This window comes from Rhinatrema bivittatum, chromosome 7 (genome assembly GCF_901001135.1).
Source record: "Rhinatrema bivittatum chromosome 7, aRhiBiv1.1, whole genome shotgun sequence".
Lineage (NCBI taxonomy): Eukaryota > Metazoa > Chordata > Amphibia > Gymnophiona > Rhinatrematidae > Rhinatrema > Rhinatrema bivittatum.
In genome coordinates, this window is record NC_042621.1 from 77,959,014 (window position 1) to 77,986,171 (window position 27,158).

Consider the following 27,158-nt stretch of genomic DNA (forward strand, 5'->3'; position numbering starts at 1 on the left):
GGACCTTCAGGGATTCCACCGTCCCATCCCCCTAGGGCTCCTAGAGGGGCAGATGCCGATACCTGGACGGATGATTCTTCACCAGACACTGATGGACCTGCCTTCACCACCACCTCCTTCTGAAAGCAGAAAGCGTTCTCCTCCAGAGGACCTTTCCTTCATAAACTTTGTGAAGGAAATGTCTGAATTGGTTCCCAAATGATGGAGCTGTTGCAATACATGGATGCTCCCAAGGAAATAATCTCCATCCCTATTCACCAAGTTCTTCTGGATCTCCTCAAAAAGAACTGGGAACACCCTGGCTCTGTTGCTCCAGTCAACAGGAAGGCTGACACTACTTATTTGGTACATTCAGCCCCAGGTTTTCAAAAATCTCAATTGGATCACCACTCTGTCGTCGTAGAATCTGCCCAAAAGAGGGCAAAGAGATCAAAACCTCACACTTCCTTTCCCCCAGGCAAGGAGCAAAAGTTTCTAGATGCCATTGGTCACCGAGTCTTCCAGGGCTCAATGTTCATCTCTCGAATCGCCTCTTATCAGCTCTATATGACCCAATACAACAGGGTCTTATTTAAACAGATACAAGACCCTGCCTCAGCAATTTCAAGATCAGCTCCAAACCCTAGTAAATAAGGGTTTTGAGGCGGGCAAGCATGAGATAAGATCATCTTACGATATCTTTGACACTGCTACCAGGGTATCTGCAGCTGCTATCTCGGCGAGAAGATGGACCTGGCTCAAGTCTTCAGACCTTTGCCCTGAAGTGCAGAATAGATTATCTGACCTGCCCTGTGTAGGAGACAATCTGTTCATCGAACAAATTCAATGAACAGTGACGGAACTCAAGGACCATCATGAGACCCTGAGATAGCTCTCTGATGGCTTCTGAGTATGCCTCCAAGCAGCCATTCAGGAAGGATACTAAAAAGTCATTCTTCCGTCCAAAGAAGTCCTATCCACCACCATCTAGGACTCGTTCCACGAGACCTTTCCAAAAGTCCCAGTCTTGTCAGATATGAAAACAAAAGCCGCAAGCAGCTCCTCAGCGGGCCCTGCTTCCGGTTTTTGACTCCTGCATAGAGAGCAGCAGCCAGCTTCCACTGCCTCAGATACCAGTGGGAGGTCAATTATGTGCCACTTGTTGTGGAAATGGCACAATCACCTCAGACCAGTGGGCCCTCGCCATAATCTCTCAGGGTTAGCCCCTGAACTTTCTCTCCATCCCACCGGACTCCCCACCTCGGCTGATGTGGGGAACATCCGACCACTCACCACTTCTGGAACAGGAGGTCTCCCTCCTCCTCCAGTCTAGAGCAATAGAACCAGTACCCTATTCCCAAAGAGGCCTAGGCTTCTATTCCCGGTACTTTCTAATCGCCAAAAAATCAGGCGGCGTTCATCCAATTCTGGACCTATGTGCCCTCAACAAGTATCTCCAATGAAAAAAGTTCAAGATGGTAACCTTGGGTTCCCTCCTTCCTCTTCTGCAAAATGGAGACTGGCTCTGCTCTCTAGACCTCCAGGATGCATACACTCATATTGCGATAACTCCATCTCATCGCAAATACCTGAGATTTCTGGAAGGCCCCAAGCACTATCAGTACAGAGTGCTTCCATTCGGCCTTGCGTCTGCACCACGAGTCTTCACGAAATGTCTCGTAGTAGTTGCAGCTTTACTCAGGACTCAAGGTGTTCACGTCTACTCCTATCTAGACGATTGGTTGATCAGGGCTCCCACTCAACAAACTGCTCTGTCGTCCCTGCATCTTACCTTACACACCCTGATTTCACTAGGGTTTCTCGTCAACTATGACAAATCCTACTTAGTCCCATCTCAAACCTTACCATTCATAGGGGCAGACTTGGACACCTTGCAGGCAAAAGCTTTTCTACCTTGACAACGAGCTCTCTCATGTCTCTCTCGCATACCAGCTGCAGTTTCAGCACTACACGACTGCACACCGCTTTCTAATCCTACTGGGACGCATGGCGTTCTCAGTTCAGGTCACCCCAATGGCCCGCCTAGCCATGAGAGTCATGCAGTGGACTCTAAGGTCACAATGGACTCAATGCATTCAGCCCCTGTCAACCATTGTCCACGTCACCGACTCACTCCGTGCCTGGTGGAAAAATCAGATCAATCTCCTCCAAGGCTTGCCCTTCCAGCCTCCAGACCCTCAAATAATTCTCACCACCGATGCTTCCAACCTCGGCTGGGGAGCCCATGTGGCCAATCTGCAGACACAAGGAACTTGGTCTCCAGAGGAAGCCAAACACCAAATCAATTTCCTGGAGCTGCGAGCAATCAAATATGCTCTCAGGGTATTTCAGGATCGCCTCTCCAACCAAGTCATCCTGATGCAGATGGACAACCAGGTGGCCATGTGGTACATCAACAAACAGGGAGGGACAGGTGTGCCAGGAAGCTGCACAGATATGGGCAGAGGCCCTCTCCCATTCGATGTACCTCAGGGCCACTTACTTGTCGGGAGTGGACAGTGTGTTGGCAGACAAGCTAAGTCGCGCCTTTTAACCCCACGAGTGGTCTCTCAACCCCTTAGTAGTGGACTTGATCTTCCAACAATGGGGTTACCCTCATATAGATCTCTTTGGAACATGTCAAAACCGCAAAGTAGAGAACTTTTGTTCCCTCACTCGCAGCCAACACTCACAACCAAGAGATGTGTTCTTCCTCTCGTGGGTGACAGGTCTCTTATATGCATTCCCTCCACTTCCACTTCTCTCAAAGATTCTCGTGAAGTTACGTCAGGACAAGGGAACCATGATCCTGATAGCACCTCACTGGCCTCGCCAAGTGTGGTTTCCAGTACTTCAGGATCTCTCCATTCGCAGGCACATTCCCTTGGGAAAGGACCCGCTTCTGATTACGCAAAACGACAGGTGCCTGCGCCACCCCAATCTTCAAGCCTTGTCCCTGACTGCATGGATGTTGAAAGGTTAATCCTTCAGCCACTTAACCTTTCTGAATAAGTTTCCCGTGTCCTGATTGCTTCACGGAAGTCTTCCATGAGAAAATCTTATTCTTACAAATGGAACAGGTTTGAGTCATGGTGCTCTTCTCAATCCCTTAACCCCTCTACCTGTCCAATCACAAAGTTTCTGGACTATCTTTGGCACTTGTCTGAGTCAGGTCTAAAAACTTCCTCCATCAGAATGCATGTTAGTGCAGTGGCCGCCTTCCATAAAGGTGTTGGGGATGTTCCTATATCAGTACAACCTCTTGTGACACGTTTTCTAAAGGGCTTGCTTCACCTCAAGCCTCCACTGCGTCCTCCGGCCCCTAACCTGGTTTTGGGTCGGCTCATGAAACCACCATTCGAGCCTCTCCAATCCTGTGAACTTCGCTATCTCACATGGAAAGTGATTTTCCTTTTGGCAATCACTTCAGCTCGCAGAGTTAGTGAATTACAGGCCCTAGTTACCTATCCGCCTTACACTAAACTTCTGCAAGACCGGGCAGTACTCTGCACTCACCCTAAGTTCTTGCCTAAGATAGTGTCAGAGTTTCATCTCAATCAATCCATTATACTACCTACCTTTTTTCCCAGGCCCCATTCCAATCCAGGAGAGCAGGCTCTGCATACCCTTGACTGTAAAAGGGCTCTAGCGTTCTACCTAGACTGTACAGCTGCCCACAGGACAAGCACTCAATTGTTTGTCTCTTTCCATTACACCAAATTGGGGCAGCCTGTGGGTAAGCAGACTCTCTCCTCCTGGTTAGTGGACTGCATATCCTTTTGCTATCAGCAAGCAGGCATTCCACTTCAAGACCGTGTTAAAGCACACTCTGTGAGGGCCATGGCGACTTCAATAGCACACCTACAATCGATGCCGCTTCCTGACATTTGCAGGGCTGCCACCTGGAGTTCTCTCCATACCTTTACAGCCCACTATTGCTTGGACAAAGCCGGAAGACAAGATTCCGTCTTTGGCCAATCTGTCCTGCGTAACCTATTCACAACTTGACGTACCAACACCCTTCCACCTGCCCGTTAGGGTTCAGGATGCCCTCTACCAAATTCAACCCCAGTTGTTGTGCCTGTTGCACGCCATTGGGTACATTTGGTGCATTTCTCGGACATCCTCAGCTCTGTACTCACCCATATGTGAGGACTACCATCCTGCTTGTCCTGTGAGAAAGCAAATGTTGCTTACCTGTAATGGGTGTTCTCACAGGACAGCAGGATGTTAGTCCTCACGAAACCCACCCACCGCCCCACGGTGTTGGGTTCGTTACGTTTCTTGTTTTATTTTTCGGCATTGCCTGTAGCTTTTTAAACAAGACTGAAGGGGGACCCTTGCTGGCTGCAGGGTTAGTGCCATGCTGGGCATGCCCAGTAGGGGCCAGTCAAAGTTCTAGAAACTTTGACAGAAGTGTTCCATGATTGGGCTCCATCCTGTGATGTCACCCATATGTGAGGACTAACATCCTGCTGTCCTGAGGGAGAACACCTGTTACAGGTAAGCAACATTTGCTTTCTTTTTTTTAGTTTTAGCTTCTAGCAAAACTGTTTTTCACAGTTTTTCATTTTGTTAGACTATGGCTAATATATTAAGTTTTATATGTAAAAAAAAAAAATCATTCTGCATGGCTTCGAATCCACTAATCTGTAGGAGGAGGTCACAGTGCTAGTGACTCATACATTGATCCTCAAAAATCTTTATTCACTTCAGTTTCCAAACAATTCCTGTGAATCTTCCAAGAGCCTCAGAAATCCATTCCAACAATTTTTCATAAATTGCAGACAAAAAAGAATTCGAATTTTGGATTGAGAGGGGATAGAGGGGGATGGGCCAGGAACAGGTGTGATGTGGGGGAGAGGGGCCAGGTGTGAGCTCTGTCTCCCAAACCCATACAGACTCTCTCTTAAACACTTTTCACGCTCCATTCCTGTGGGCGAGCCCCAGATCTGCTGCACTTCATCGGCTCATTCAGCCAGAAATTAATTCCCAGGCAACAGCGGGGCTGGCGGAAGCACTAGGCAAACTGGCACCCTAGACCACCGCCTAAGGTCCCAGGGGCAGCAGCCGTGGCAGTGACGAGCGACCCGTCCATCCCCACCTGACCCAGCACTTCTCTCTCCCTCGCAGGCACAGACGCTTACTAGCTTTGCGGTAACCTGGTCCCTCCCACCTCACCTGCAGCGGCTCTCTGAGGCTGGACTTCGGCTCGTGCCGATTCCCGCCATCTTGCTTCGGCTTTTCTCCTCGCAGAGGAGTGGGAGAGAGTGCACGAGCCTGGGGGGCGCGCACAAGGCAGAAAGCACCTAGGGTGCCTAATACCCTTGCACCGGCCCTGGGAAACAGACACAAAAAAAAGTGTTGAATTAACACGCTTTCAAAGTGAGCAGTAGTTCATCATCCAGGTCAGGGCTGAAGCCTTAATTATAGACACTGCTGCTCACAAGTTTCCTCCCTAGAGAACCTACCGAGAAGAAGAGGGGAGAGGGTGAGCCTGGAGCAGATATTACTGCTCTGCCTCTCAAGTCTTGAAAGAAGTGGTGGAACTGTGTTCCGGGGCCTGATAATTTGCTTTATAATAGAGTCCAAACAAGCCCATATGGCAGATTCCAGCTCATCCCGACCCACTGTTCAGCTCTTTAGACTGAACCTGCCTTGGGGTAGCATGAGAAGCTTTCATTTTTATTTTTTTTTTCTATGAAGCTCTTCGGACAAAGCAGCTATATAGAAGAGGGGAGCCCGATTTTCTAACATAGCGCACAGAACTGAAGTCTACGTTTGCAAATCTCAATTCAGCCATCATCTTCAAAGCGGGCATAAGCCGATTTAGAAAATGAGTGGCTTCTTGCGAACCCTTGCATAGCATGCACACGCACGTTTATGCCTGCTTGGGAGCAGATGGTAAATGTTCACGCGTACGTTTTATGCGCATTCTTTTGATTTTAGGAAAAACGTGTATAAGGTTTCCCCGCTCAAACTCCGCCCTGGGATCGCCTCTTTCAAGTATGCGTAAAAATACACCTGAAATTGCTTCCACATACACCTTCACGTGTACAACTCCCAGGTTTATTTTCAAAACGCCTACATACCTGTGCAAAACAGCATTTGAGATGCATATTTGCCTTTAAAAAATTACCTCCAAAGATTATCAGAAGCACTAAGTTCATACATTTTATTGCAATCTTAAAGCACGCCAAGATGTTTTCCAAGATTTTAAGTTAGTCCTGATGAAAGAAAAAAAAGTTTTCTTCTAAGACTGTGCTTTGTGAAAGATCTAAGTTACATTTACAAATCTTTAGGTAATGTTGGTTTATAAATATTTTGCTTGTGTGTACTGCTTTGTATGCTATTTTCTGCCTGGTTGTTTCCAGGTTTTTGTTTTTTGTATGATTTTATTATGTTGTAGTGATGACTTTTTAGCGGCGTTGTCCACTGCTGTACAGCCTTGTTTGGGAGGGGTAGTTCTAGAAGATTGAAAATAAATAAATATAACAGGTTCCTCTTCTCTGTTGTATCCAAGGAAATAAAACTGGTACTCATTAATGGTATTCTGGCAAGCCAAAAATATTGTTTAGAAGGAAAATAGGATGGGAGAAATGTAGGGTAGTTATAGCCTTGAAGACCTGGCATATGAGCATTAGTAGATTAGAAATAGTACAGTATCTTAGTTCCTCTACAGATTTCCAATTTCATAGCAATAATTTATAGTGGTATGTTTGCAGTTTTATTTGTCTGAGTGGATTCTCAGCTGTAGCCTTTTGAGCCACTGTTCTCTAGCTTATGTCACATAATACAAGCTGAAAACTGACCTGAGCAACACATGTGCAAATAATTACAACAGGGAAAAGTTTCCATTGAGTCAGCAATGTACTTTTTTTTTTTTTTTTTTTTTAATGTGGCTTTGTTTTTAAGGGTTTTGAGATCTCTCTGCTTCTTTGCTGGTTTCTAAACTATGCGTTTGCCACAGCGACTTAAATGTTTGATAAGAGATATGAGAACAAGGATCCATTAGGTGAGATGATTAAAGTTCAGGCTAATATTGTATGTTTTAAAATACTGTTCTTATAAGACACAAGCAGATGGTGTTGCGAGGTAAACCTTTTTTTTTTTTTTCCATTTCAGGTCAGATTTTGCTTTCATGCTAGCAATTAATTTGCGTGGTGCCAGTGTTTCAAAAGCAGCTAATAATGCACGGAGTGCTTGGTCTGCTCTCTGCCAAGCAGCGTGCTTTGTGAGATGAGTCTCCTGACAGAAACACGGTTAATTAAGACACGCTCGTGTGTTGGCTGTGAAATCGTTTTACGCGTATTGTGGCGATTAGCCGGGAATGGAAGCTCTAAAACCTTTTTTCTCTTTTTAATTTTTCTAATTGCAGGTATTCCTGAAGACTTTAACGTTAAGGATTGTAAAGCAGGTTCGGACCCTCCCTGCATCATCGAACGGCTCTGCAGCTTGCACGACGGCTTGCTTTTAGAGGCCAAGGGCATTAAAGAGCACTTCTGGAAGCCATACATTAGGAAACTTTTTGACAAAAAGGTTTGGCTCGTGGACTTGAACGTTTTCCTGTACATTTCTGCCAAATACGACTTAAATAAACAATAATTAGACTGTTAGCATATTACTGATTCCGATTTTCTTGTGTCCTCTTACAGCTGCTGAAAGGAAAAGAGGAGAATCTCACTGGCTTTCTTGATCCAGGGAGCTTTGGAGACAGTGTGTAAGTTGTGGTGGTGGTTTTTGGGGTTTTTTTGCACATTTCTATGTTCAGCCATTTTTTTTTTTCAGAAAGCAAAACGAAATAAACGTGGTTATAATCTGCATTAAACAAGCTGGCTCATTCAGAAGAGGGTTTGCCTTTAGCCTTTGTTGTAATTGAAGTATTGTCTGTCTGACGTGCTGGTGAACTGTAAAATGGTTCCTGAGTAATTGGCCCTAGTAAAACATAAAATAAAATATTCACTGGGAGCGCATTAACTGTTTATTTCCTTTCTTCTGGTCAGATGTAAGGCAGTATTAGTCCTTCATACAGCATTGTCAGTTATTTCACTATGGATTTATTTGTTTACTGATTGACTATGGGCTCCTGGTCAGAGTGCTGGTGTCGGAGGTTGCTTTTCCTAAAGGTTTAATTGCTGTTTATGGCAGGATTTCAACTAAGTGCTCTTAGTCAACATCTATAAAATAAACCTTTTAAAGAGTTTCTAAACTGAAACTGGAGAAACTGTATCCAAGGTACCTGTCTGCCTTAAGACAGGAATCATGTTTTCATAAGTTAGTCACCTCTTTACACTTTCTTTAAAGGTATGTACTGTTGTGGCAGGAGAATTGATTTGTCAGTTTCTTCCTGCTTTTCATGGACTTCCAGTTGAATTAGAACTGGCATTATTTGTACCTTCATTCACACAACTACCTGGGGATTTTTTTTTTTTTTTCTTACATTCCCTCCCAGTTTAATTAGCCCATCCATTGCAGCAGCTCTCCTCTAGCTGAAGGCCACAGGTTACAGCTCCTTCTGAAATCTGGCTAACAGGGATGCTGAGTCTGGCTGCTAGGTGTCATCATTGACCGGCTGGCTCAGGAAGCAGGGTTCTGGCCTGGTAACTGAACCCAGATCCTGCCACTGAACCACCAGGCCAACCCAAAAGTATGTACTTTTGTATTTCACTTATATAAAGATTGTTTTATATGTGTGTGTGTGTGTGCTTGCATGCACTACAACTTACAGATAGTTAGTAGTGCATAGAACTACAATCTAAGCATCCCCACAATTAATATTTTACTCTTTTTCACTGCTGAGTGAAATTGTACTGTTTAATGTAAGCTGATCTTCAGACAGTCTATGGCTCAGTGTGTAATATTAGGAGCAGGTTCAGCTAAGCAATATCTTTGAGTGGCAACTGGTAGCTTACATAGTTTCCTAGTTAAAATTCAGTAAGTGGATATGATTGTGAAAATCATAGAGCAGGAGGCATTCACATGCATCTTACTGCTCTTCAGTTTTAGAATATGGCTTTTATTGACCATTCATTTAAATTTTGGTTTCTAGCCCACCTACAAAAACATACCAAAAACATGGATATACAGCAATCAACAGCATGAACATCGGGCACAATTCTGAGAAGCCCGCATAGTTGCAAAATAGTCCCATATGTGCTATGTAATTAATTTTCAAAGATAAAATACTAAAATAGTATCACTGTGAAATTAATGTAATATATGCCTGCTTAAAAGCATCTGTGCACTTTGCACCTACTTGTTACACAGGCAGCTAAGGGGAGCTAAAATAAAATGCGCACTTTGAAAATTCCATGTTCACATGTTGCTTTACTCTGTTGACCTCTTTATACATATGCACATAAAATTTGTCATACTGGGTCAGACCAAAGGTTCATCAAGCTCAGTATCCTGCTTCCAACAGTGGCCAATCCTGGCAAGATCCCAAAAGGTCAATAGATTCCATGCTGCTTATCCCAGGGATAATCAGTGGGTTTCCCCAAATCCACCTTAAGGGCTTATGGACATTTCTTCCAGGAACTTGTCTAAACCTTTTTTAAATCCAGCTACACTAATCACTTTCACCACATCCTCTGGCAATGAATTCCAGAGTTTAATTGTGTTGAGTAAGGAAAAAAAAATTTTATTTGTCTTAAATGTATCATCTAATAACTTAATAGAATGTCCCCTAGTCTTTTTGTAATTTTGAAAGAGTAAACAACCAATCTGCATTTACCCATTCCACTCCACTCATTATTTTATAAACTTCTATCATACAGTATCTCCTCTCAGCCAGATACACTATATCTATTGTCTCACCTTTATCCACATGTTTGTTCAAGCTTTCAAAAAAATGTTGCAAATTGGTGAGGCAAGAATTCCCTTGACTAAATTCATGTTGACCTTGTCCCTTAAACTATGTCTAAACAGTAATTTTATTCTTCAAAGTAGTTTCAACCATTTTTCCCAGCACTGACATCAGGCTCACTGGTCTGTAGTTTCTCAGATCACCCCTGGAACCCTTTCTAAAAACTGGCGTTACATTGGCCACCGTCCAATTTTCTGGTACCATAGGTGATTTTAATGATAATTTACAGATTACCAACAGTAGGTCTGCAATTTTATTTTTCAATTCTTTCAGCACTGTAAGATGCAAATCACCTGGACCAGATGATATACTACTCTTTAGTTTGTCAGTTTGCCCTAGTACATCTTCCAGTTCACTGAGATTTGTTTCAGTTCCTCTGAATCATCACTTTTGAATATCACTTCTGGCATTGGTATCTGCCTTATATCTTCCTCAGTAAAGACTGAAGCAAAGAATTCATTTAAGTTTTATTATGGCCTTGTCCTCGCTTAATGCCCTTTTTGCCTCTCGATTATCTAATAGTCCAACTGACTCCCTTATTGGCTTTTTGCTTCGTTTGCACCTGAAAATGACTTTATTATGAGTTCTTGCTTCCATAGCAAGCTGCTTTTCAAATTCTGTCTTTGCTTTCCATATCAACACTTTGCATCTAACTTGCTAGTGCTTATACTGTTTCCTGTTTTCTTCATTCGGATCCCTTTTCCTCTTTTTTGAAGGATATTCTTTTGGCTACAACAGCCTGTCTCACCTCACCTTATAACCATACCAGCAGCTGTTTTGCCTTCCTTACACCTCTTTTAATGCATGGAATACATTTGGCCTGAGCTTCCAAAATAGTATTTTTAAACAATGCAAACCAAATAGAAGTGGAAAAGCGCTAAAAATTCTAGGAACCTTTATAAGGGTGATCGAATGAAGATATTTTCAAAGCAATTCCTACTTTTATTCACGGATTGTGTTTCGCCACATGGGCTGCTGTGGGAGGGACAGAAGCCCAAATTCTCAACTGCCAACAAAAATAAAGGGTTAGTAAGGATCCATGACAAAACAAAAGCCAACAAAACACCAAAACGTTAGGGCAGACTGCTTGGAGAAGCATATTCATGAACAGATAATAGAATAAATGACAATACGGCAAATCAGAAAAGAAAAACAATGTGATAAAGACATATATAAATACATTTAAAAACAATAATGGATTTGAAAACCATATATAAATTTAACCATATAAAATGTTTAAAGCAACATAACGCAATGTAAAAAGATATGCAACTGAAACCAAAATTAAGCAAAACAAAAACTTGGAATGCGAATACACAGAGATCAGGAGTGAAGCTCTAAAGCGGAAGTGTATTGAAGGAGAGGGGAAGAAATAGAATACAACAGTAGGGCAGGGACAAATCAAAATAAACTAAAGGAACAAAACGAAGCACCGGTTAGTGTGGAGGTGCCTAGTTGTATTATGTCCCAATGGGCTGCAAAACACACTATTAAAAAGAAACAAAAAGTATTAAGGACAGATATGAAAAATAGCAAAAAGGAAACATGAGCGAGGTATTTAATAGCCAGTACAGACCGCATGAAGGGAATGCTAGATGTGAATAGGGGTTCAAAGTGCGGACCTTGCCGAGTTGTTTCTGAATGAAAAATGTAACTGGGCATTGTGAAAATAAGGTCAGCATAAAACTAAAAACAGAGGCAAGCTCAGAATGTACACACCGGAAGCGGGGAACATGGAACACGGATGAATTAAATCAAGCGGCAATCGGCCGCATAGAGAAGGGATTTATTGTGTACAGACAGATAGTGGGGCAGATACTACTCCGAGCACTAATGGTGCAGTGGCGTCAAGGCAATTTTAGGAGGGCACCTGCAAGGCCAAACAGAAAATGAGAACAATAAAATTCTAGGTAAAAGCCGAAAAGGGGGACCCACCGTCACAGCAAGTCTAAGATGTATCCGCAAGGCACATCAGTGGCAGTAAGGCTGCATTTGAGGTACAGTGGGGCGTGGCTAACTTTAAAAATGCATGAAACCAAACTGGGAGCTGCGAGGGCAGCCATGAATCATATGCAATAGAGAACCAAAACTTCAGGAGGAAATTTGGCCCGAAGCAGTGAGAAATCATTGAACAAGGGAGAGGGGGGATCAAAGCAGACAAGCAGGAAGGATTAATAATAGAGAGAAATATTTGAAGACCAATTGGCTGACTGGAAGGCTGGGGTAGCGGGGAGAGGGGGAGGGGAAGAAGAGGGGAAAAAGCGGGAGGAAGAGAGAATGGATGGTGAAGGAGGAAGAAAGGGGAAGGAAGAAAAATGGGAGAAGGGAGGGAGATACAAGAAAAAGGGCTTAGAAGAAAACTGACCATTGAATGGCACGGTTTAGTCCACTGGGATGGACTGTGATCAAAGTAAAAATCCACCATTGTTTCCTTTTAATCAGCCATTCACCAAAATTACTCCCACGAGACCACAAGGTGGGGAACCTCAACCACAAAAAAGTGAAGGTCTTCTAGATGGTGGTGGAAGGCATGCCAGTGCAGCGGAGGGAGCTTCTTCGCGAAAGTTGTGTATGCAGCTCATGTGTTTGAAAATACGAGTTTTCAAAGCTACGGAAGTTTTGCCCATGTATAACATAGGGCAAGGGCATGCATATATCACGCCAGTAGTGCTTCATGTAGAAGCATGATGCAGCGGAAGAGATCGGCCAGTACTGGGGTTAAAAAAACAAAAACTACATAACCATTCAGAATAGGGCAAGTGGCGCACACACCACAAGGCGCATGATTAAGAGCTTCAGTAACGCACTTCTTTATAGGTTGTAACTTGGATGACACTAGCATGTCCCTAAGGTTTCGACCACGAGTGAACGCAAACCGAGGGGAGTCCTGAAACAGTGAATGTGGTGAAAGCACGTGCCAGAACTGCCATATTACTGAAAAGACGTGACCAACTCTCAAAGAGAATGGCAGCTCACAAGTAAGCTCGAAAGATGGAGGGCAATTCTGTGACACTAGAAGGAGCTCATGATTACTGTAAAGTGCATGTTTCATAGCATGTTCCAAATGTTTATACGTATAACCGCGTGATTGAAAATGTGTTAGCATGTTATGGGCCTGGATCAAAACGTCTTCTTGGGAGGAACAGTCTCCTGAGGCAAATAAATTGGCCGATAGGTATATTCTCACATAAAACTTTAGGGTCATGACTTGTGAAGTGAAGGAGTGTGTTCTGATCAGTGGGTTTCCGGAATAAGGAGGTGGAAAAGACACCATGATGCAGTGTGATGGAAATGTCCAAAAGCAAAACAGTTGAAGAGTGTATTTGGGCCTGGAACTGTAAGCTAGGGTCGCAGGAATTTAAAAAAATAAAATAAAATCAAGGAACATATAAAATTATATTTTAGTGCCTGCCCATATCACAAAAACATCATCGATGTAACATAACCATGTGGCGATCAGCCCGGAGAAAGAGGTTGTGTAAACCAAAACTCTTTTAAAATTGGCTACATATAGGCATGCAATATCTGGGACCATTGTGGCGCCCATGGCTGTCCTTTTGATTTTTTTGGTAAAAAGAACCCTGGAAGATTAAAAAAAACAAAAAAAAAAAACTGTTTCTCAGAGCGATGCTAGTGAGAGAAACCAGGAAGTTGGTGGATGTCCGACACAGCCTGCTCATTGGTCCAAAATGGAACGTACAATTTCGATGGCCTCCAACTGAGGGATTTTGGAGTACAGGGATTCAGTATCTAGAGTAGCTAGGAAACAAAGCAAATCAGGCAAATTGAGCTGTTGCAGCAAATTAATGAGGTAACTTGTCCCGATTCAGTAAAGTCCGCGGGCGAACGCGTGCACAGGTCACTCTCCTGTGCGTGCGATTCTGTATTTAAATGAGGCCCGGCGGTAAAAACGGACAAAAGGAGGTGCTAGGGACACTAGCGCATCCCTAGCGCCTCCTTTTGGACTGGAGCGGCGGCTGTCAGCGGGTTTGACAGCTGACGCTCAATTTTGCCGGCGTCTGTTCTCGAGCCCGCTGACAGCCACAGGCTCGGAAACCGGACACCGGCAAAATTGAGCATCCGGTTTTCGACACGACAGCCGCCGGCCGACTTCAAAATTTTTTTTTTCACTTTTGGAAAGTTTCGGGACCTCCGACTTACTATCGCCATGATAGTAAGTCGGAGGGTGCACAGAAAAGCAGTTTTTACTGCTTTTCTGTGCACTTTCCGGTGCCGAAGAAATTAGCACCTACCTTTTGGGTAGGCGCTAATTTCTGAAAGTAAAATGTGCGGCTTGGCTGCACATTTTACTTTCTGTATCGCGCTGGAATACATAATAGGGCCATCAACATGCATTTGCATGTTGTGGGCAATATTAGGTTCGGCGGATTGGATGTGCATTTTCGGCCCCTTACTGAATAAGGGATAAGGGAAAATGCACGTCCAGTGGTATCAGCTTGAAAGGAAGGAATCAAGGGTATAAAAGGTGCCAGGAGAGAAAGAGGCTCAAGAAAGGAACTGATCCCTGAAATAATGGGATGTCCAGGGGGATCAACTAGGGATTTATGAATTTTCAGATGGACCTAAAAAAGAGAGGTAATAAGGTGCTTTTCAACCAGAAAATCAGCTTCATGTGGAGTGAGATAATGTTGGGACAAACCAGTGTCAACAAGCTGAGAGATCTTAATCGATAGAGCATGAGTAGAGTCTGAAGGAAGGGGTGTATAGAAATGGTGGTCCAATAGTTGACAGTCCTTCTCCCAAATGTAGTCTGCCCAATTTAAGTATCACCCCTCCCCCTTTATCAGCTGGCTTAATAACAATAGAGGAGTTAGCCAGACTCTTAATGACCAAGTGCTCAGAATGGGGCAAATTCTGGAAAGAGGGGGGTGTCAGAATCAATGAGAGAGAGGTGATGTAGTACAAGACGTTCAAACGTTTTAAGAAATAAATCAGGGGGGGTCAGAGGGTGCCTACTGTGATTTCCTGTGAATGATCAAGGGATCAGTATTTTGAGGGTTGGGTAAAAAAAATCATTTTAAATGTAGCAACTAGAAAAATTTTGCAAGTATACCTGGACTGAAAAGGAGTTGTATCGACTGTTTGGGACGAATGAGAGGCCCCTTTGAAGTACCTGGATGTCCAAAGGTGATAGTGGTCTGGATGACAAATTGAACACAGAAATGTCACCGAGCTCAGTATGGTGCATTATTGTCATGGGTTTGGCATGGTGTGCTGTTTGGACCGTGTCACATGTTGCATATGGGGAGGACTTTGCTGACATAGCCAGCTTCAATAACCACAATGTGAACTGGTGGCTGTTGTCTTAGTTCTTGTACTTGGTCTAAAAAAAGGGGAGGAAGAGCAGTGGACAAAGGAGCAGAGGAAGAGGAAGGATGGAGGTTGGCAGAACATAATTCGTTGCCAGATGAGTCGTCTGAAGAACTGGTGAAAGTAACATGTTTACTTGGGGGAACGGGTAGAGGACATCCAAGAGTAGACTAACCCATTGGAGTAATCTGCTTCGTCCCTTGTATTTAGTGGCCTTCAGGTCTGAGCGTAACTTCTCAAGATTCTTCTTGGACTTGGCGAGTTGTTCAATGAAGAGGTCTCCTGAAGTTTGAAGCTTCAAATCATCGAATTGAGAATTGACTCTCTCTTGATAGGAGATCATGTTGCATTTCATTGTTTCCACAATTAAAATCGAAGGAGCACTTGTTTAAGGTTTTATTCCAAAAACTCTGGATCTTCTGCGTTGAGACGAGTTTCCTTTCAGATTCGAAGGCCAAGCGGAATGTGTCTCACTCGGCAGTATTCCACTAGTGTGGCCGCATGTAGTTCCATGCAAGTGGCATGTTTCTGTAACAAAATAAGAAATTGGCAAAGGGGCAGACGGGGTCTCAAAAGAGAGGTGCATCCAGGAGTAAGGAATTGAAGTCCTGTTCAGAATAGCTGAAGGTGTCTGAGGCAGAAACAGCCATAAAGCTCCACAGGCACAGCACACAGTAAATAATGGAATGGAGGAGATGAGTTTTTAAACAACGTCTATGTCTGATGTAAACTCTTGAAGTTTGCAGCTGCTCCTTTTAGTTTTTTTTGTAACAATTTTTCTCATTTTATCATTCTCCCTTATGAAAATTAAATGCTATTGCAGTAGATTTCCTCTAGTTATCAAGTCAAATTTGATTATGTTATGGTCATTATTGCCAAGTGGCCCTAACACCATTATCTTTTTCACCAAATCATGTGTTCCACTAATGATTAGGTCTAAAATAGCTCCCCCCTTGTCATTTCTTGTACCAGCTGCTCCATAAAGTAGTCATTCATTTCATCTAGAAACTTTACCTCCTTTGCATGTCCTGATGTTACATTTATCCAGTCATTTATGGGCTAATTGAAATCTCCCATTATTACTGTTACTACTTTTTTTTTTAGCTTCCCTAATTTCTCTTAGCATTTTATCATCTGTCTCTTTATTCTGGCGAGGTAGACAGTAGTACACCCCCACTGTTATTCCATGGAATTTCTATCCATAAAGATTCTACAGTACATTATTTTAGAACTTTTATCTTGTTTGACTCTATGCCCTCTTTAACATATAGCATCACCCCTCCAGCAATTTGATCCATCCTGTTATTGAGATATAATTTGTACCTCCTTCCACCAGATCTCTGAGATGGCAATTATATCTACCTCTTCATTCATTGCTATGCATTCTAACTCTCCCATCTTATTTTTTAGACTTCTAGCATTTGTATACAGAGATTTCAAAGTATGTATTTGTTTTAAATTAACAACCTGCTTATCAATTGACAGAGGTAATTTGGAATCTTTCTGCTCTTTATTTAAAGGCATATAACATTTTATTGCAACCTCTCTATCAGGATGCCCAAACATGCCTGCTTTGTTAGTATCCTTTAAAGTTACATCATTCCAAACCATGCACTTCTGAGTGGCTATCAATTTCCCCCTATCTTCTAGTTTAAAAGCTGCTCTATCTCCTTTTTAAGGGTTAGTGCCAGCAGCGTGGTTCCACTCTGATTAAGTTGAAACCCATCCTGCCAGAATAGGCTCCCCCTTCCCCGGAATGTTACCCAGTTCTTAACAAATCTAAAACCCTCTTCCCCGTGCCATTGTCTCACCCACCCCTTGAGACTCTGGAGCTCAGCTTGCTTTTGGGGTCCTGTGCATGGAACGGGGAGCATTTCTGAGAATGCTACCATTCTCAGCTCCTCCAAAGATCAGACCTGTTCTCTGAGAGCCAGGAGTTCTTTGCACCGGGTGCACACATACAGCATCTCACCAACAGGCAGGAAATCATACATGTGGCACTTGGTGCAAAAGACTGTTTAGCCCTCAGCTTGCTGTTGGACTACTGTCTGCATCTTCATTTTATTAAGTTGCTGAAGTTTTAAAACTTATTATGGCATAGGTATGTCTTTTAATTAAGAGTCTTTAAATTATTGGGTGGCTTTTTTAAAATGTAAGGTTTTAAAAATAACTAGGTGACTCTTGTTAATTTGTGAATGACCAGCAACAAGACTAAAATTAGTCAATTATTAAAATGAGGATTAATTGAATGTTTTTTGCAAAATCACTAATTGACTCCTATTTTCAAGATGTGGGGAGGTAGGGGTATCTGTAGTGGGTGGGAGCTGAGGACATCTAAACATACACACCAGGAAAGCACCTTCAGACAGGCCAATCTACCCAGGTAAAAAAGACTGAAAGTTGCCCTTAAGGGGGAGGCCAGTTTATAACTCTCTGGATAGGGGTGAGGTCTATACATGCAGACTTTACTCCACATTTCAAGGCAAACTTACGTAGATACTTTTGTTTTGAAAACTCCCTGTTATGCACACACTTACTTGCACAAAATTACGCCTGCTCTACTAAGGTTGTGCGCATACTTCTTAAAATGGAAAAAGTATGCATGTGAGTCTCAATGCTGTGCCCCCAACCCACCCAGAGCACCTCTCCCTAGTGTGTGTAAAATTATGCACCAAATCAGGCTGCCACATCATTTCACATGCACTGAGCCCCAGGGCTATTTTATTACAGCCATTTACAACTGCATTTTATTTCTGTAGATGGCTTTACTAATTCACCCCATAGTGACCTTTACAAATAACTTCTGTCCTTATAGAGACATGATACCAATGGCAGCATAATGTATTTAATAGTCTTCCTATTAGCTACTCTTTCTCCAGCTAAAAACTGACAGATGCAAAATCAAAAAGCAGCAAAGTCGGCCCAGCCTGTGGTTTACCAGTGCTATTTTTCTTCCTCTTGAGGAACTGATGATAGTGGGACTAGGCATGATCAGAGTTTGTACTCATAGGGCAAGTTGTTAATCTTTTTTGCATTTTAAAGAAAAGTGATTGGTATTAATTGTGATAACCAAACATCCAGTAACCGTTTTGACTTCTTTAAACTTCAGCACCTCTGTCCCTAAAAAATAATACATTAGCCTGAATATGGGGTGATCACTATATGTTCAAGGTGATCTTATATCTGAGTCCAGGATAGTACTATTCAGCCAGTTTTTAGTCTGTAGCCTTAGGCAACAGTCTTCTCCTTAGCCCTGACTTGTGTAATATAAAATAAATCTTGGCCCATAATCAGCTCATCACATTTTGTTTTTAAAGAACAAGTTTATTTACATGTATTTGTAAAGAAAGCATTTAGGAAAGGAACACCGATTATTGCTTAACTCTCAAATGTAACAGTTTGTTGTAATGAACTTGACAGACTACACATTTTTAAATAAGGTGAAAGGTAGAAATGCAAATGTAATATGGGTCAGTGGAGTTGCCAGGGTATTGGCAAGAAAGATGTTCAGCCTTTAGCAAGCATTGTGAAAGAAACAAGAAGGCTTGCAAGCTCTAGGGTGTTTAAGCCATTATTGTGTTTGGAACAGTAAAATCATGAATTTTGTTTCTTTCATTTTCTTTTTACCAGTGGTAATACATTTTTATTCTTGGTGGGTCTCAAATCTTGTGTTACAAGTATTGAATCTAGGTACGAGCTTTAATAAGTTTTCCACTCTATGAAACGAAACAAATAAACACTGTAGCTAAAAGAGCCATGGAAGCAATGACTTCATCTCTTGTAGAGGTTTCATGGAGGAAGAGGCTTTCTAACGTCTTCGTTTGTTTGTGTTCCATAGCAAAGCTATCAACAAGGCTTATGAGGAGTACGTCTTATCTGCTGGAAATTTAGACGAAAGGATATTTCTGGGGGATGATGCGGATGAGGAGATTGGAACGCTTACAAGGTGCCTAAGCAACGTTTCGGCGATGGACACAGCTGAACGAGTGCAAGTGAAATACAGTCTGCAGCAACACTTTGACAGGGTGAGTACAGCAGCTGGACTCTGGGCTTGCAGATCCCCTGCAGCGTTTCTGAAGAACGTGGCCCTTCTGAAGGAACCATAGTAATATAGTAAATGTCAACCAAAAAAAAAGACCCATCCACTCTGCCCAGCAATCTTTTATTTAAGTTATTTTATTCTTGGGATAATTGTTGCCATCTGGAAAGTGACTCCATAGAATAGATAGGGTGCATGAGTGCAAACTTCTGTCGCATTAGAATAGAAGATATGCCATGCTGGGTAAGAACAAGGTCCACAAAAGCCAGCCTCTCTCTCTGACAGTCACAAGAACCTGATAAATTACTAAAAGTAGATCTAGCTGGTTCTGATGAGACCGTCAAAAGTGGTAAGAGGATAGTTCAGTTTCTCTCTTGTGACTTGCCAGTTAAAGCAGTGATGCTGAACCTTTCCATGTGTTACCTCACGTGGATTGTTTAGTTAGCACATAATGTGGATGCAAATTAATATAGCTGTGGGAGGGCCTGCGTGCTGCTAAAGTGACTCGTGGAGTATTAACTTGCTTAGTACCTTGTTCAGTTGTTATTTCTAGTACACGGCCTTGCTGGCACGACAGCTATATAACTGAAACATCTCTGGGAAATGCTAGGAAGGCATTGCTAGAAAGCTCTCACTAATTTTAGCATCAGTAAATAGTGGCTGTTCCACTGCAGTGTGTACCCCCAATTTCTTGCTCTGAAATGAAGGCATACATCTGCAGCATCCAGAATATTGCTCAGTAAGATTTAAAACCCCCAAAACTACAATCTGTATGAAATTTCAGGGAACTGTGAGGATACATCCTTTTTTTTTTTTCTCAAGATCAGAGTTATGCATCGTAGCAAAAGGAAGGCTGTAGTAACTTTTATGAAAATGTGGCCTTGTTCTTCTTTTCAAGTCCAAAGCACTTCGAATTTCAACTCCACTTACTGGTCAGAAGTTCATTAAAGAGAGCAATCCCTATGTGACCCCTGTTTCCACGGCAACACACAACGTGAGCCGACTTCATTCCATGTTGACGGGACTTAAGAATGCACCCAGTGAGAAACTGGTGCAAATACTAAGGTTAGTGATGTCATGCTCATGGCCACAGGTCAGTCTGTTTAAAACTGAGGCAAGCGCAGTTCATGGTTTTCCAATATGTTGCATGGTAATTCCAGTTACCCAGAACTACATTGATTGGTCAGCAACTAACTTGAACGTAGGAGGAGTGCACTTAGTTGCAGCCCCCTATGGAATGTAAATGCTGCTTCCCCACCACTGATCGGTCCTGGCCAGCAAAAGGCAAAGGTCTGAGGCCTGAAAACAGAAGCCAGCTCTCCTGCTTAACACAGCTGTTTCCCTTGGACTTGTCCAGGCTGCCTTGTTGATGGCTCCTCCGTATCCAGGAACTGTGAGGGCCTTTTGTTGCCTCTGTGCCCAGGATTGAGGCAACAAGTAAGAAAAACTTTCTCTGTGCTCCATTTGGAGATCATTTTTAGATGGCTGGAATAATATTTGAAATAATTACCTGAAGCTATTGTGCTTTTCAAAGCTGTGTGCAGCAGAAACAGAATTGTCTTATGGTTCAGTTAGAACATGTGGCAATTTTTATTTATTTTTTTTTTAATATATGTTTATTAAATTTGTTCAACATAGTCACCCACAGGTAAGTAAAGATGTACAAATCAGTCATAGACAACAACATATGTTAAGTTAAATCAAACATAACCAAGCAAAAGTAAGACATCCAGTAATAGGAAAAAAACCACAGTTATGAACATGTGTGTAGATATAGACACCAATAAGTGTGGCATAGTTGAAACAGATAAATACTAAAGCAAGGTGTTCTGCCAGTTCTCGACTTTGTAGGAGAAAAATTATGGGTAAGAGATGGTTATGATGCGGCAATTTTTAATTGGTTGTTTTGCTGATATATTTATGCCAGTGACATTTTTATTCTCCAAGGGTCTTCTATTTTCACCAGGCAGGTCTTAGTAGGCTTCCTATTATGTATGCTAGACTGTGCTCTTGTTCCTTGTTGGCTGCAAAAAAGAGGATATAGTGATGGCATAATCTTTTTCTATTCTAAATATATTGTAATTTGGACAAAGATGCACCTCCTTGGGTACCTCCAACATGCATGCCTTTTTATATAGCACTGGTGAGCAAAGAAATGCTAAGAAGATGCACTATATGACTGACAATTTAATCTTTGCAAAGCAAAGTTCCCTTAAACCTATTGAGTTTTGATACTATCACATTTTCAGGCTGATTTTCCAAAGGTGAGTTAGGCTCCTAGATGTTTTTAATTTAAAAATTACCCATATCTAGGCATCTAAATGTAGGCACCTTGAAAATGAACATGATCAGGTTGGAGGGAGGAAGTTAGGCACCTAGTGCTGCTCTAGTGCTAGGCGCTTAACTTGGATAGCCAAAACTAGGTGCTGCTAGAGCAGCTCTAAGTCTGGCCACCCAGATCCTTCTTCCTACCTGTCAGGATAAGGACACCCAAGAACCCCCTCTCCCAGGCGGAGCTGGGAGGAGAATTGAGGCTTATCACCTCCTCCCAGCTCTTAGCAGCCATTGACAGGAGTGCTGGAAACTGCAATAACTTACTGGCACAGACAAGCAAAGGTCCAATCTCCATTTCCAGGTCCCATGGTTATCAGAGCAATACATAGTGGGGCGGATTTTCAGAGCCCTGCTCGTGTAAATCCGCCCAAAACCGGGCGGATTTACGCGAGCAGGGCCCTGCGCGCCGGTAGGCCTATTTTACATAGGCCTACCGGCGCGCGCAGAGCCCCGGGACTCGCGTAAGTCCCGGGGTTTTCAGAGGGGGCGTGTCGGGGGGGGGCGGGCCCGAACCGCGTGGCGTTTTCGGGGCGTGTCGGGAGCGTTCCAGGGGCGAGCCCAGGGGCGTGGCCGCGCCCTCCGGACCTGCCCCCAGGTCGCGTCCCGGCGTGCAGGAGGCCCGCTGACGCGCGGGGATTTACGCCTCCCTCCGGGAGGCGTAAATCCCCCGACAAAGGTAAGGGGGGGGTTTAGACAGGGCCGGGCGGGTGGGTTAGGTAGGGGAAGGGAGGGGAAGGTGAGGGGAGGGCAAAGGAAAGTTCCCTCCGAGGCCGCTCCGATTTCGGAGCGGCCTTGGAGGGAACGGGGGTAGGCTGCGCGGCTCGGCGCGCACCAGCTATACAAAATCCATAGCCTTGCGCGCACCGATCCAGGTTTTTAGCAGATACGCGCGGCTCCGCGCGTATCTGCTAAAATCCAGCGTACTTTTGTTTGCGCCTGGAGCGCAAACAAAAGTAGGCTATTCGCGCTCCTTTTAAAATCCGCCCCAAATAGTTCACCAGCACTTAGGGGCGGATTTTCAGCGCCCTGCTCGCCTAAATCCGCCCAAAACCGGGCGGATTTAGGCGAGCAGGGCCCTGCGCGCCGGTAAGCCTATTTTACATAGGCCTACCGGCGCGCGCAGGCCCCGGGACTCGCGTACGTCCCGGGGTTTTCGGAGGGGGGCGTGTCGGGGGCGTGTCGGGGGGCGGGGCCCGGTCGACGCGGCGTTTCGGGGGCGTGTCGGCCGCGTTTTGGGGGCGGGTACGGGGCGTGGCTACGGCCCGGGGGCGTGGCCGCGCCCTCCGTACCCGCCCCCAGGTCGCGGCCCGGCGCGCAGCAGGCCCGCTGGCGCGCGGGGATTTACGTCTCCCTCCGGGAGGCGTAAATCCCCCGACAAAGGTAAGGGGGGGGTGTAGACAGGGCCGGGTGGGTGGGTTAGGTAGGGGAAGGGAGGGTAAGGTGAGGGGAGGGCAAAGGAAAGTTCCCTCCGAGGCCGCTCCAATTTCGGAGCGGCCTTGGAGGGAACGGGGGGAGGCAGCGCGGCTCGGCGCGCGCAGGCTATACAAAATCGATAGCCTTGCGCGCGCCGATCCAGGATTTTAGTGGATACGCGCGGCTCCGCGCGTATCTACTAAAATCCAGCGTACTTTTGCTTGAGTCTGATGCGCAAGCAAAAGTAGGCTGTTCGCGCGCCTCTTAAAATCTACCCCTTAATATTTATTTCCTATCATATAGCCAGCACTGCTGTCAGATGTTGCTAAAGCTGGAAAGTAGTAGATAAGCTTCAGTCCTCCTCCTAGCTTTGCTTGGGAAGGTTTGGAGAGGGGGGGGGTTCTCTGGTTCTCTAAGCCTACTACATTAATTTGTTTTGTTAGGCAGATGGCCGAGGGTTCCAGGGCACCCTCGGCGCCATGATTGTATTTTGTATCAGGTGGGTATGAGGAAAGGATAGGGGACTCTCAGCCCCATCAGTAAATTTGTAATCAAGCAGATGGGAGGGATTGGGGGCTGTTGGCCTACCATGTCATTTTTTTTATCAAGCTGGAGAGCACTAACAGTGATTTCCTAGCGTGTAGCAGATGGACTCAGGACCAATGGGTATAGTGTACTCCTGTTAGCAGTTGGAGACGGATCAGATTTCAATCTGACGTCAGCCCTAGTACATATACCCCTGCAGGACACCATGCTCTTCAGTTTTTTCCGTCTCCATAGCAGTTCGGGACTCTATACACGCTTGCACAGATGGACTCTGCATCCCGCCCATGGCTGCCGACAAACACGGAAACCTCGGGTGACAATTCCCTGAGAGCAAGTCAAACACGGGTAAGCCAAGCTTTCCTCTAATTAGGACACCCATACCTACCAGGTGTCGGCGTTTCTCGGGTGAGTGCACTGGCGGTCTCCAGCTATAACCACATCAACCAGTTCAAGTTAATCAAGTTATTCAGTCACACGTATATCCACATTGCTTTTCGAAGAGAATACTGAAGAGCTGCACTTCCTGCAGGGTTATATGTACTAGGGCTGACGTCAGATTGAAATCTGATTCGTCTCCAACTGCTATCAGGAGTACACTATACCCATTGGTCCTGAGTCCATCTGCTACACTAAGGAAAACTAAATTATCAGTAAGTAATTTCTCCATTTTCAGCATCAGGTGACTAAGTTTAGGTGCCTATTTTCAACCAGAAACTTATGATCCTAACTTAGGTACCTAAACTGAAGTGTTTAGCAATCTATGAATATCAACCTCCTTGTGCGGTTCTTCTCTAGGGTGTGAAGCAGAAGGAACAGCTCACAATTGTCATGCAGTCTATAGGACTAGGAATAGTACAAAGTTACCAGTCCTCTGTTGCTTGATTTCTTATAAGCAGGTCCAGATGAATCTACTTTTTTGAAATAAGCTATAATGCAGTGGAGCTTATGGCTAACAAAGAGAGAGCATGCACATAGATTACTCTTCAGAGACACAGAGAAGTCTCCTTCATCCACTGAAAGTTTTTATAAAATCTACAGCAAGAAGAATGCTTTTAGTATTTGAACCATAGAAACAGTATTTTGACAGATAAAGGCCACAAGGGCCATCTAATCTGTCTATTATTCTTCCCTGTTGAAATAGTGCAGTCAACTTAATCTCTGGCGTAACCTTCATTCCCTGTACGTACCAGGATCAGTCCAGACACCTGGGTTGTGACTCCGCGCCAGCAGATGGAGACAGAGCAAAACTTGACGGGCTCCCTACATATAGTAAGGTGCCACCCACAGCCCCTCAGTCTTACTCTGTCTCCAGCAGATGGGGCAGGTCCACCCACAGTCTCTGGGATCCTTGGGATAATTAGTCAGGGATCAAGGAATTTAGGAGTTTTTTATTTTCAATAGGGTAGCTTAATTGAGAAAAAAAAAAAAAAAAAAAAGAAAAGACAAAGAAGAAGAAAAAAATTGTAGTTAATAGAAGTCTCCCGTCGGTGGAGCCTCCCAGGGGACTTACAAGATCCCGAGGGGATCATTGCCCCTGGTTGAGGCCGCTGCTGAGGGTCGAGGACCCGGCCGTGCCTGGCAGCAGCGTCGGGGGTGACACCGGGGAGCCCGGTTCACTCGCCCCCGCAGGAACAGACAGCCTTCAGTACCTCGGCCAGCGGCTAAGTATTACAAAAAAAAAAAACAGAAGTTTCGGCGTTATTTTTCTGGCGCGCCGGCTCTCTCTCCTTTCTCTCTCCGGTTCTCCTCGTCGGGGCTGCGCGGGGAAGCGGCGAAACATTTCATTTTTCTCTTACCTTGGGGGTGCCTTTAGTCAGGGATGCCCAGGGGGACTGCTTGCCGCGCGTGTGGGTCCGCACGCGCGTGAGTCTCGCGAGCCGGTGTTTGCGCGAATTGTGTGTCGGGGGGCGAAGGTCCTTCGGAGGGGGGTCGAGGGGGCCGCTCTCGGGGGTCCCGATCGCCACCACGCGGGTCTCGATCGCCGCCACGCGCCGCGTCTGCAGCTGCTGACAGGGCCGATCCGTTCCCGCTTAGCGCGGGAACGGCGGCCATTTTGAATACAGTGAGGGAGGCAACGAGGAAAGCCCTGGGAAATGGCGACCAGCCGCCCCCCCTGTCTCCTCAACGTCGTGGTTCGGAGGGGGAGATCCCGGGGGCCCAGGAAGCTGGGAGTTTAGTTTCGAGGGAGGATTCCTCCGATTCAGAAGATTCATTCTCGGAAGATTTTACTTTGCTTTTAAAAAAATTAGCACAGTACAAGCGCTCCAAACACAGGCCGCGGAAGGCCCCAGGGGGCAGGGAGGGTCGCTCCCAACCCCAAAAGAGATCGATCCGACAGGCGAAAGCACCGGGGACACCCAGGGAAAAGAGGCCATCGCGAGGGGACTCGCGGAACTATGATACGGCCTCTACCTCCTTGGAGGAGGAGGGGGCGGTCTCGGAGACCGCGGAAGGGCCCGAGGGGCTCGATAAGCAAGATCCAATCAAGCCAGGAACAGAGAAAGCGGCGGATGGGGATGACCCCAAGGTCGTGCGGCTCTTCAAGCGCGAAGAGCTGATTCCCCTTATCCCGGCGATCCTCGATGAACTCGGGGTGGAGGCCCCACCGGTAGAAACCCGTCAGGGGGCAAATATGGACCCAGTCCTCTTGGGCCTCGCAGGTCCCGCGGTGGCTTTCCCGTTCCATTTTTCGGCATCCGACATTTTGTTCCGGGAATGGGATACTCCGGAATTAGGCCTGAAGGTGAGTAAGGCGATGGACAAGTTATATCCTCTGCCGGAGGATGTACTGGATCTGCTGCGGCTCCCTCGGGTAGACGCAGCGGTGTCGGCAGTGACAAAGAGGTCTACCATCCCTGTCACCGGAGCTACCGCGCTCCGGGATATCCAGGATCGGAAGCTGGAGGTGCAACTCAAGAAGGTCTTTGAGGTCTCCGCCCTGGGAGTCAGGGCGGCCATTTGCAGCAATTTTGCGTTGCGGGCAGGGCTCCGCTGGGCCCAAACTTTGCAGGCGAATGCTGGCCTCTCCGTCGGGGAGGCCTCTCAAGCGGATCATTTGGAAGCGGTGATCGCTTACAGCGCGGACGCCATGCACGATCTGCTGAGAACTTCAGCCAGGGCCATGGTGTCGGCAGTCTCTGCCCGCCGTCTTCTCTGGCTCCGGAACTGGGCGGCGGATGGTACGTCTAAAGCCCACTTGGGCTCATTGCCTTTCAAAGGGAAGCTATTGTTTGGTAAACAGTTGGACGAGCTGATGCAGTTCCTCAGTGAGAACAAAGCGTTTAAATTGCCGGAGGACAGGCCCAGACATCGTTCGACCTTCTCCCCGAGGAACCGTTTTCGTTCCAACCGGCGGCAGCGACCGCAGAGATCGGCGAGGGCGGGACAGTCCTACCGGTCGAACTCTGCTAGACCTTCCTCATGGTCTCAGTCCTTTCGAGGGAAGAGGTTTAACAGGACTGGTGGAACCCCGTCGGGATCGGGGTCCAAGTCGGCCCAATGAAACGAGAAGGGTCCGTTCCTCACGGCCGCCTCCAGAGGTCGTCCCACAGGTGGGGGCGAGGCTCGCCTTGTTTTACCAGGAATGGACCAAGATAACTTCAGACCAGTGGGTTCTCGACGTGATAAGGAACGGCTACGCGTTAGATTTTG

The 27,158-nt window shown here is 45.3% G+C and overlaps 1 protein-coding gene across 4 annotated transcripts in view; it reads left to right on the plus strand.

Moving 5' to 3' along the window:
• Positions 1-27,158, plus strand: part of RBL2 (RB transcriptional corepressor like 2) — a 171,577-nt gene that overhangs the window by 63,645 nt on the left and 80,774 nt on the right. For all 4 annotated transcript variants that reach the window (XM_029608552.1, XM_029608551.1, XM_029608553.1 and 1 more), the window contains 4 exons: positions 7,358-7,518; positions 7,635-7,699; positions 19,014-19,200; positions 20,113-20,279. In XM_029608552.1, coding sequence (XP_029464412.1) covers positions 7,358-7,518; positions 7,635-7,699; positions 19,014-19,200; positions 20,113-20,279 — 580 coding nt within the window. The remainder of the gene's footprint in view (positions 1-7,357; positions 7,519-7,634; positions 7,700-19,013; positions 19,201-20,112; positions 20,280-27,158) is intronic.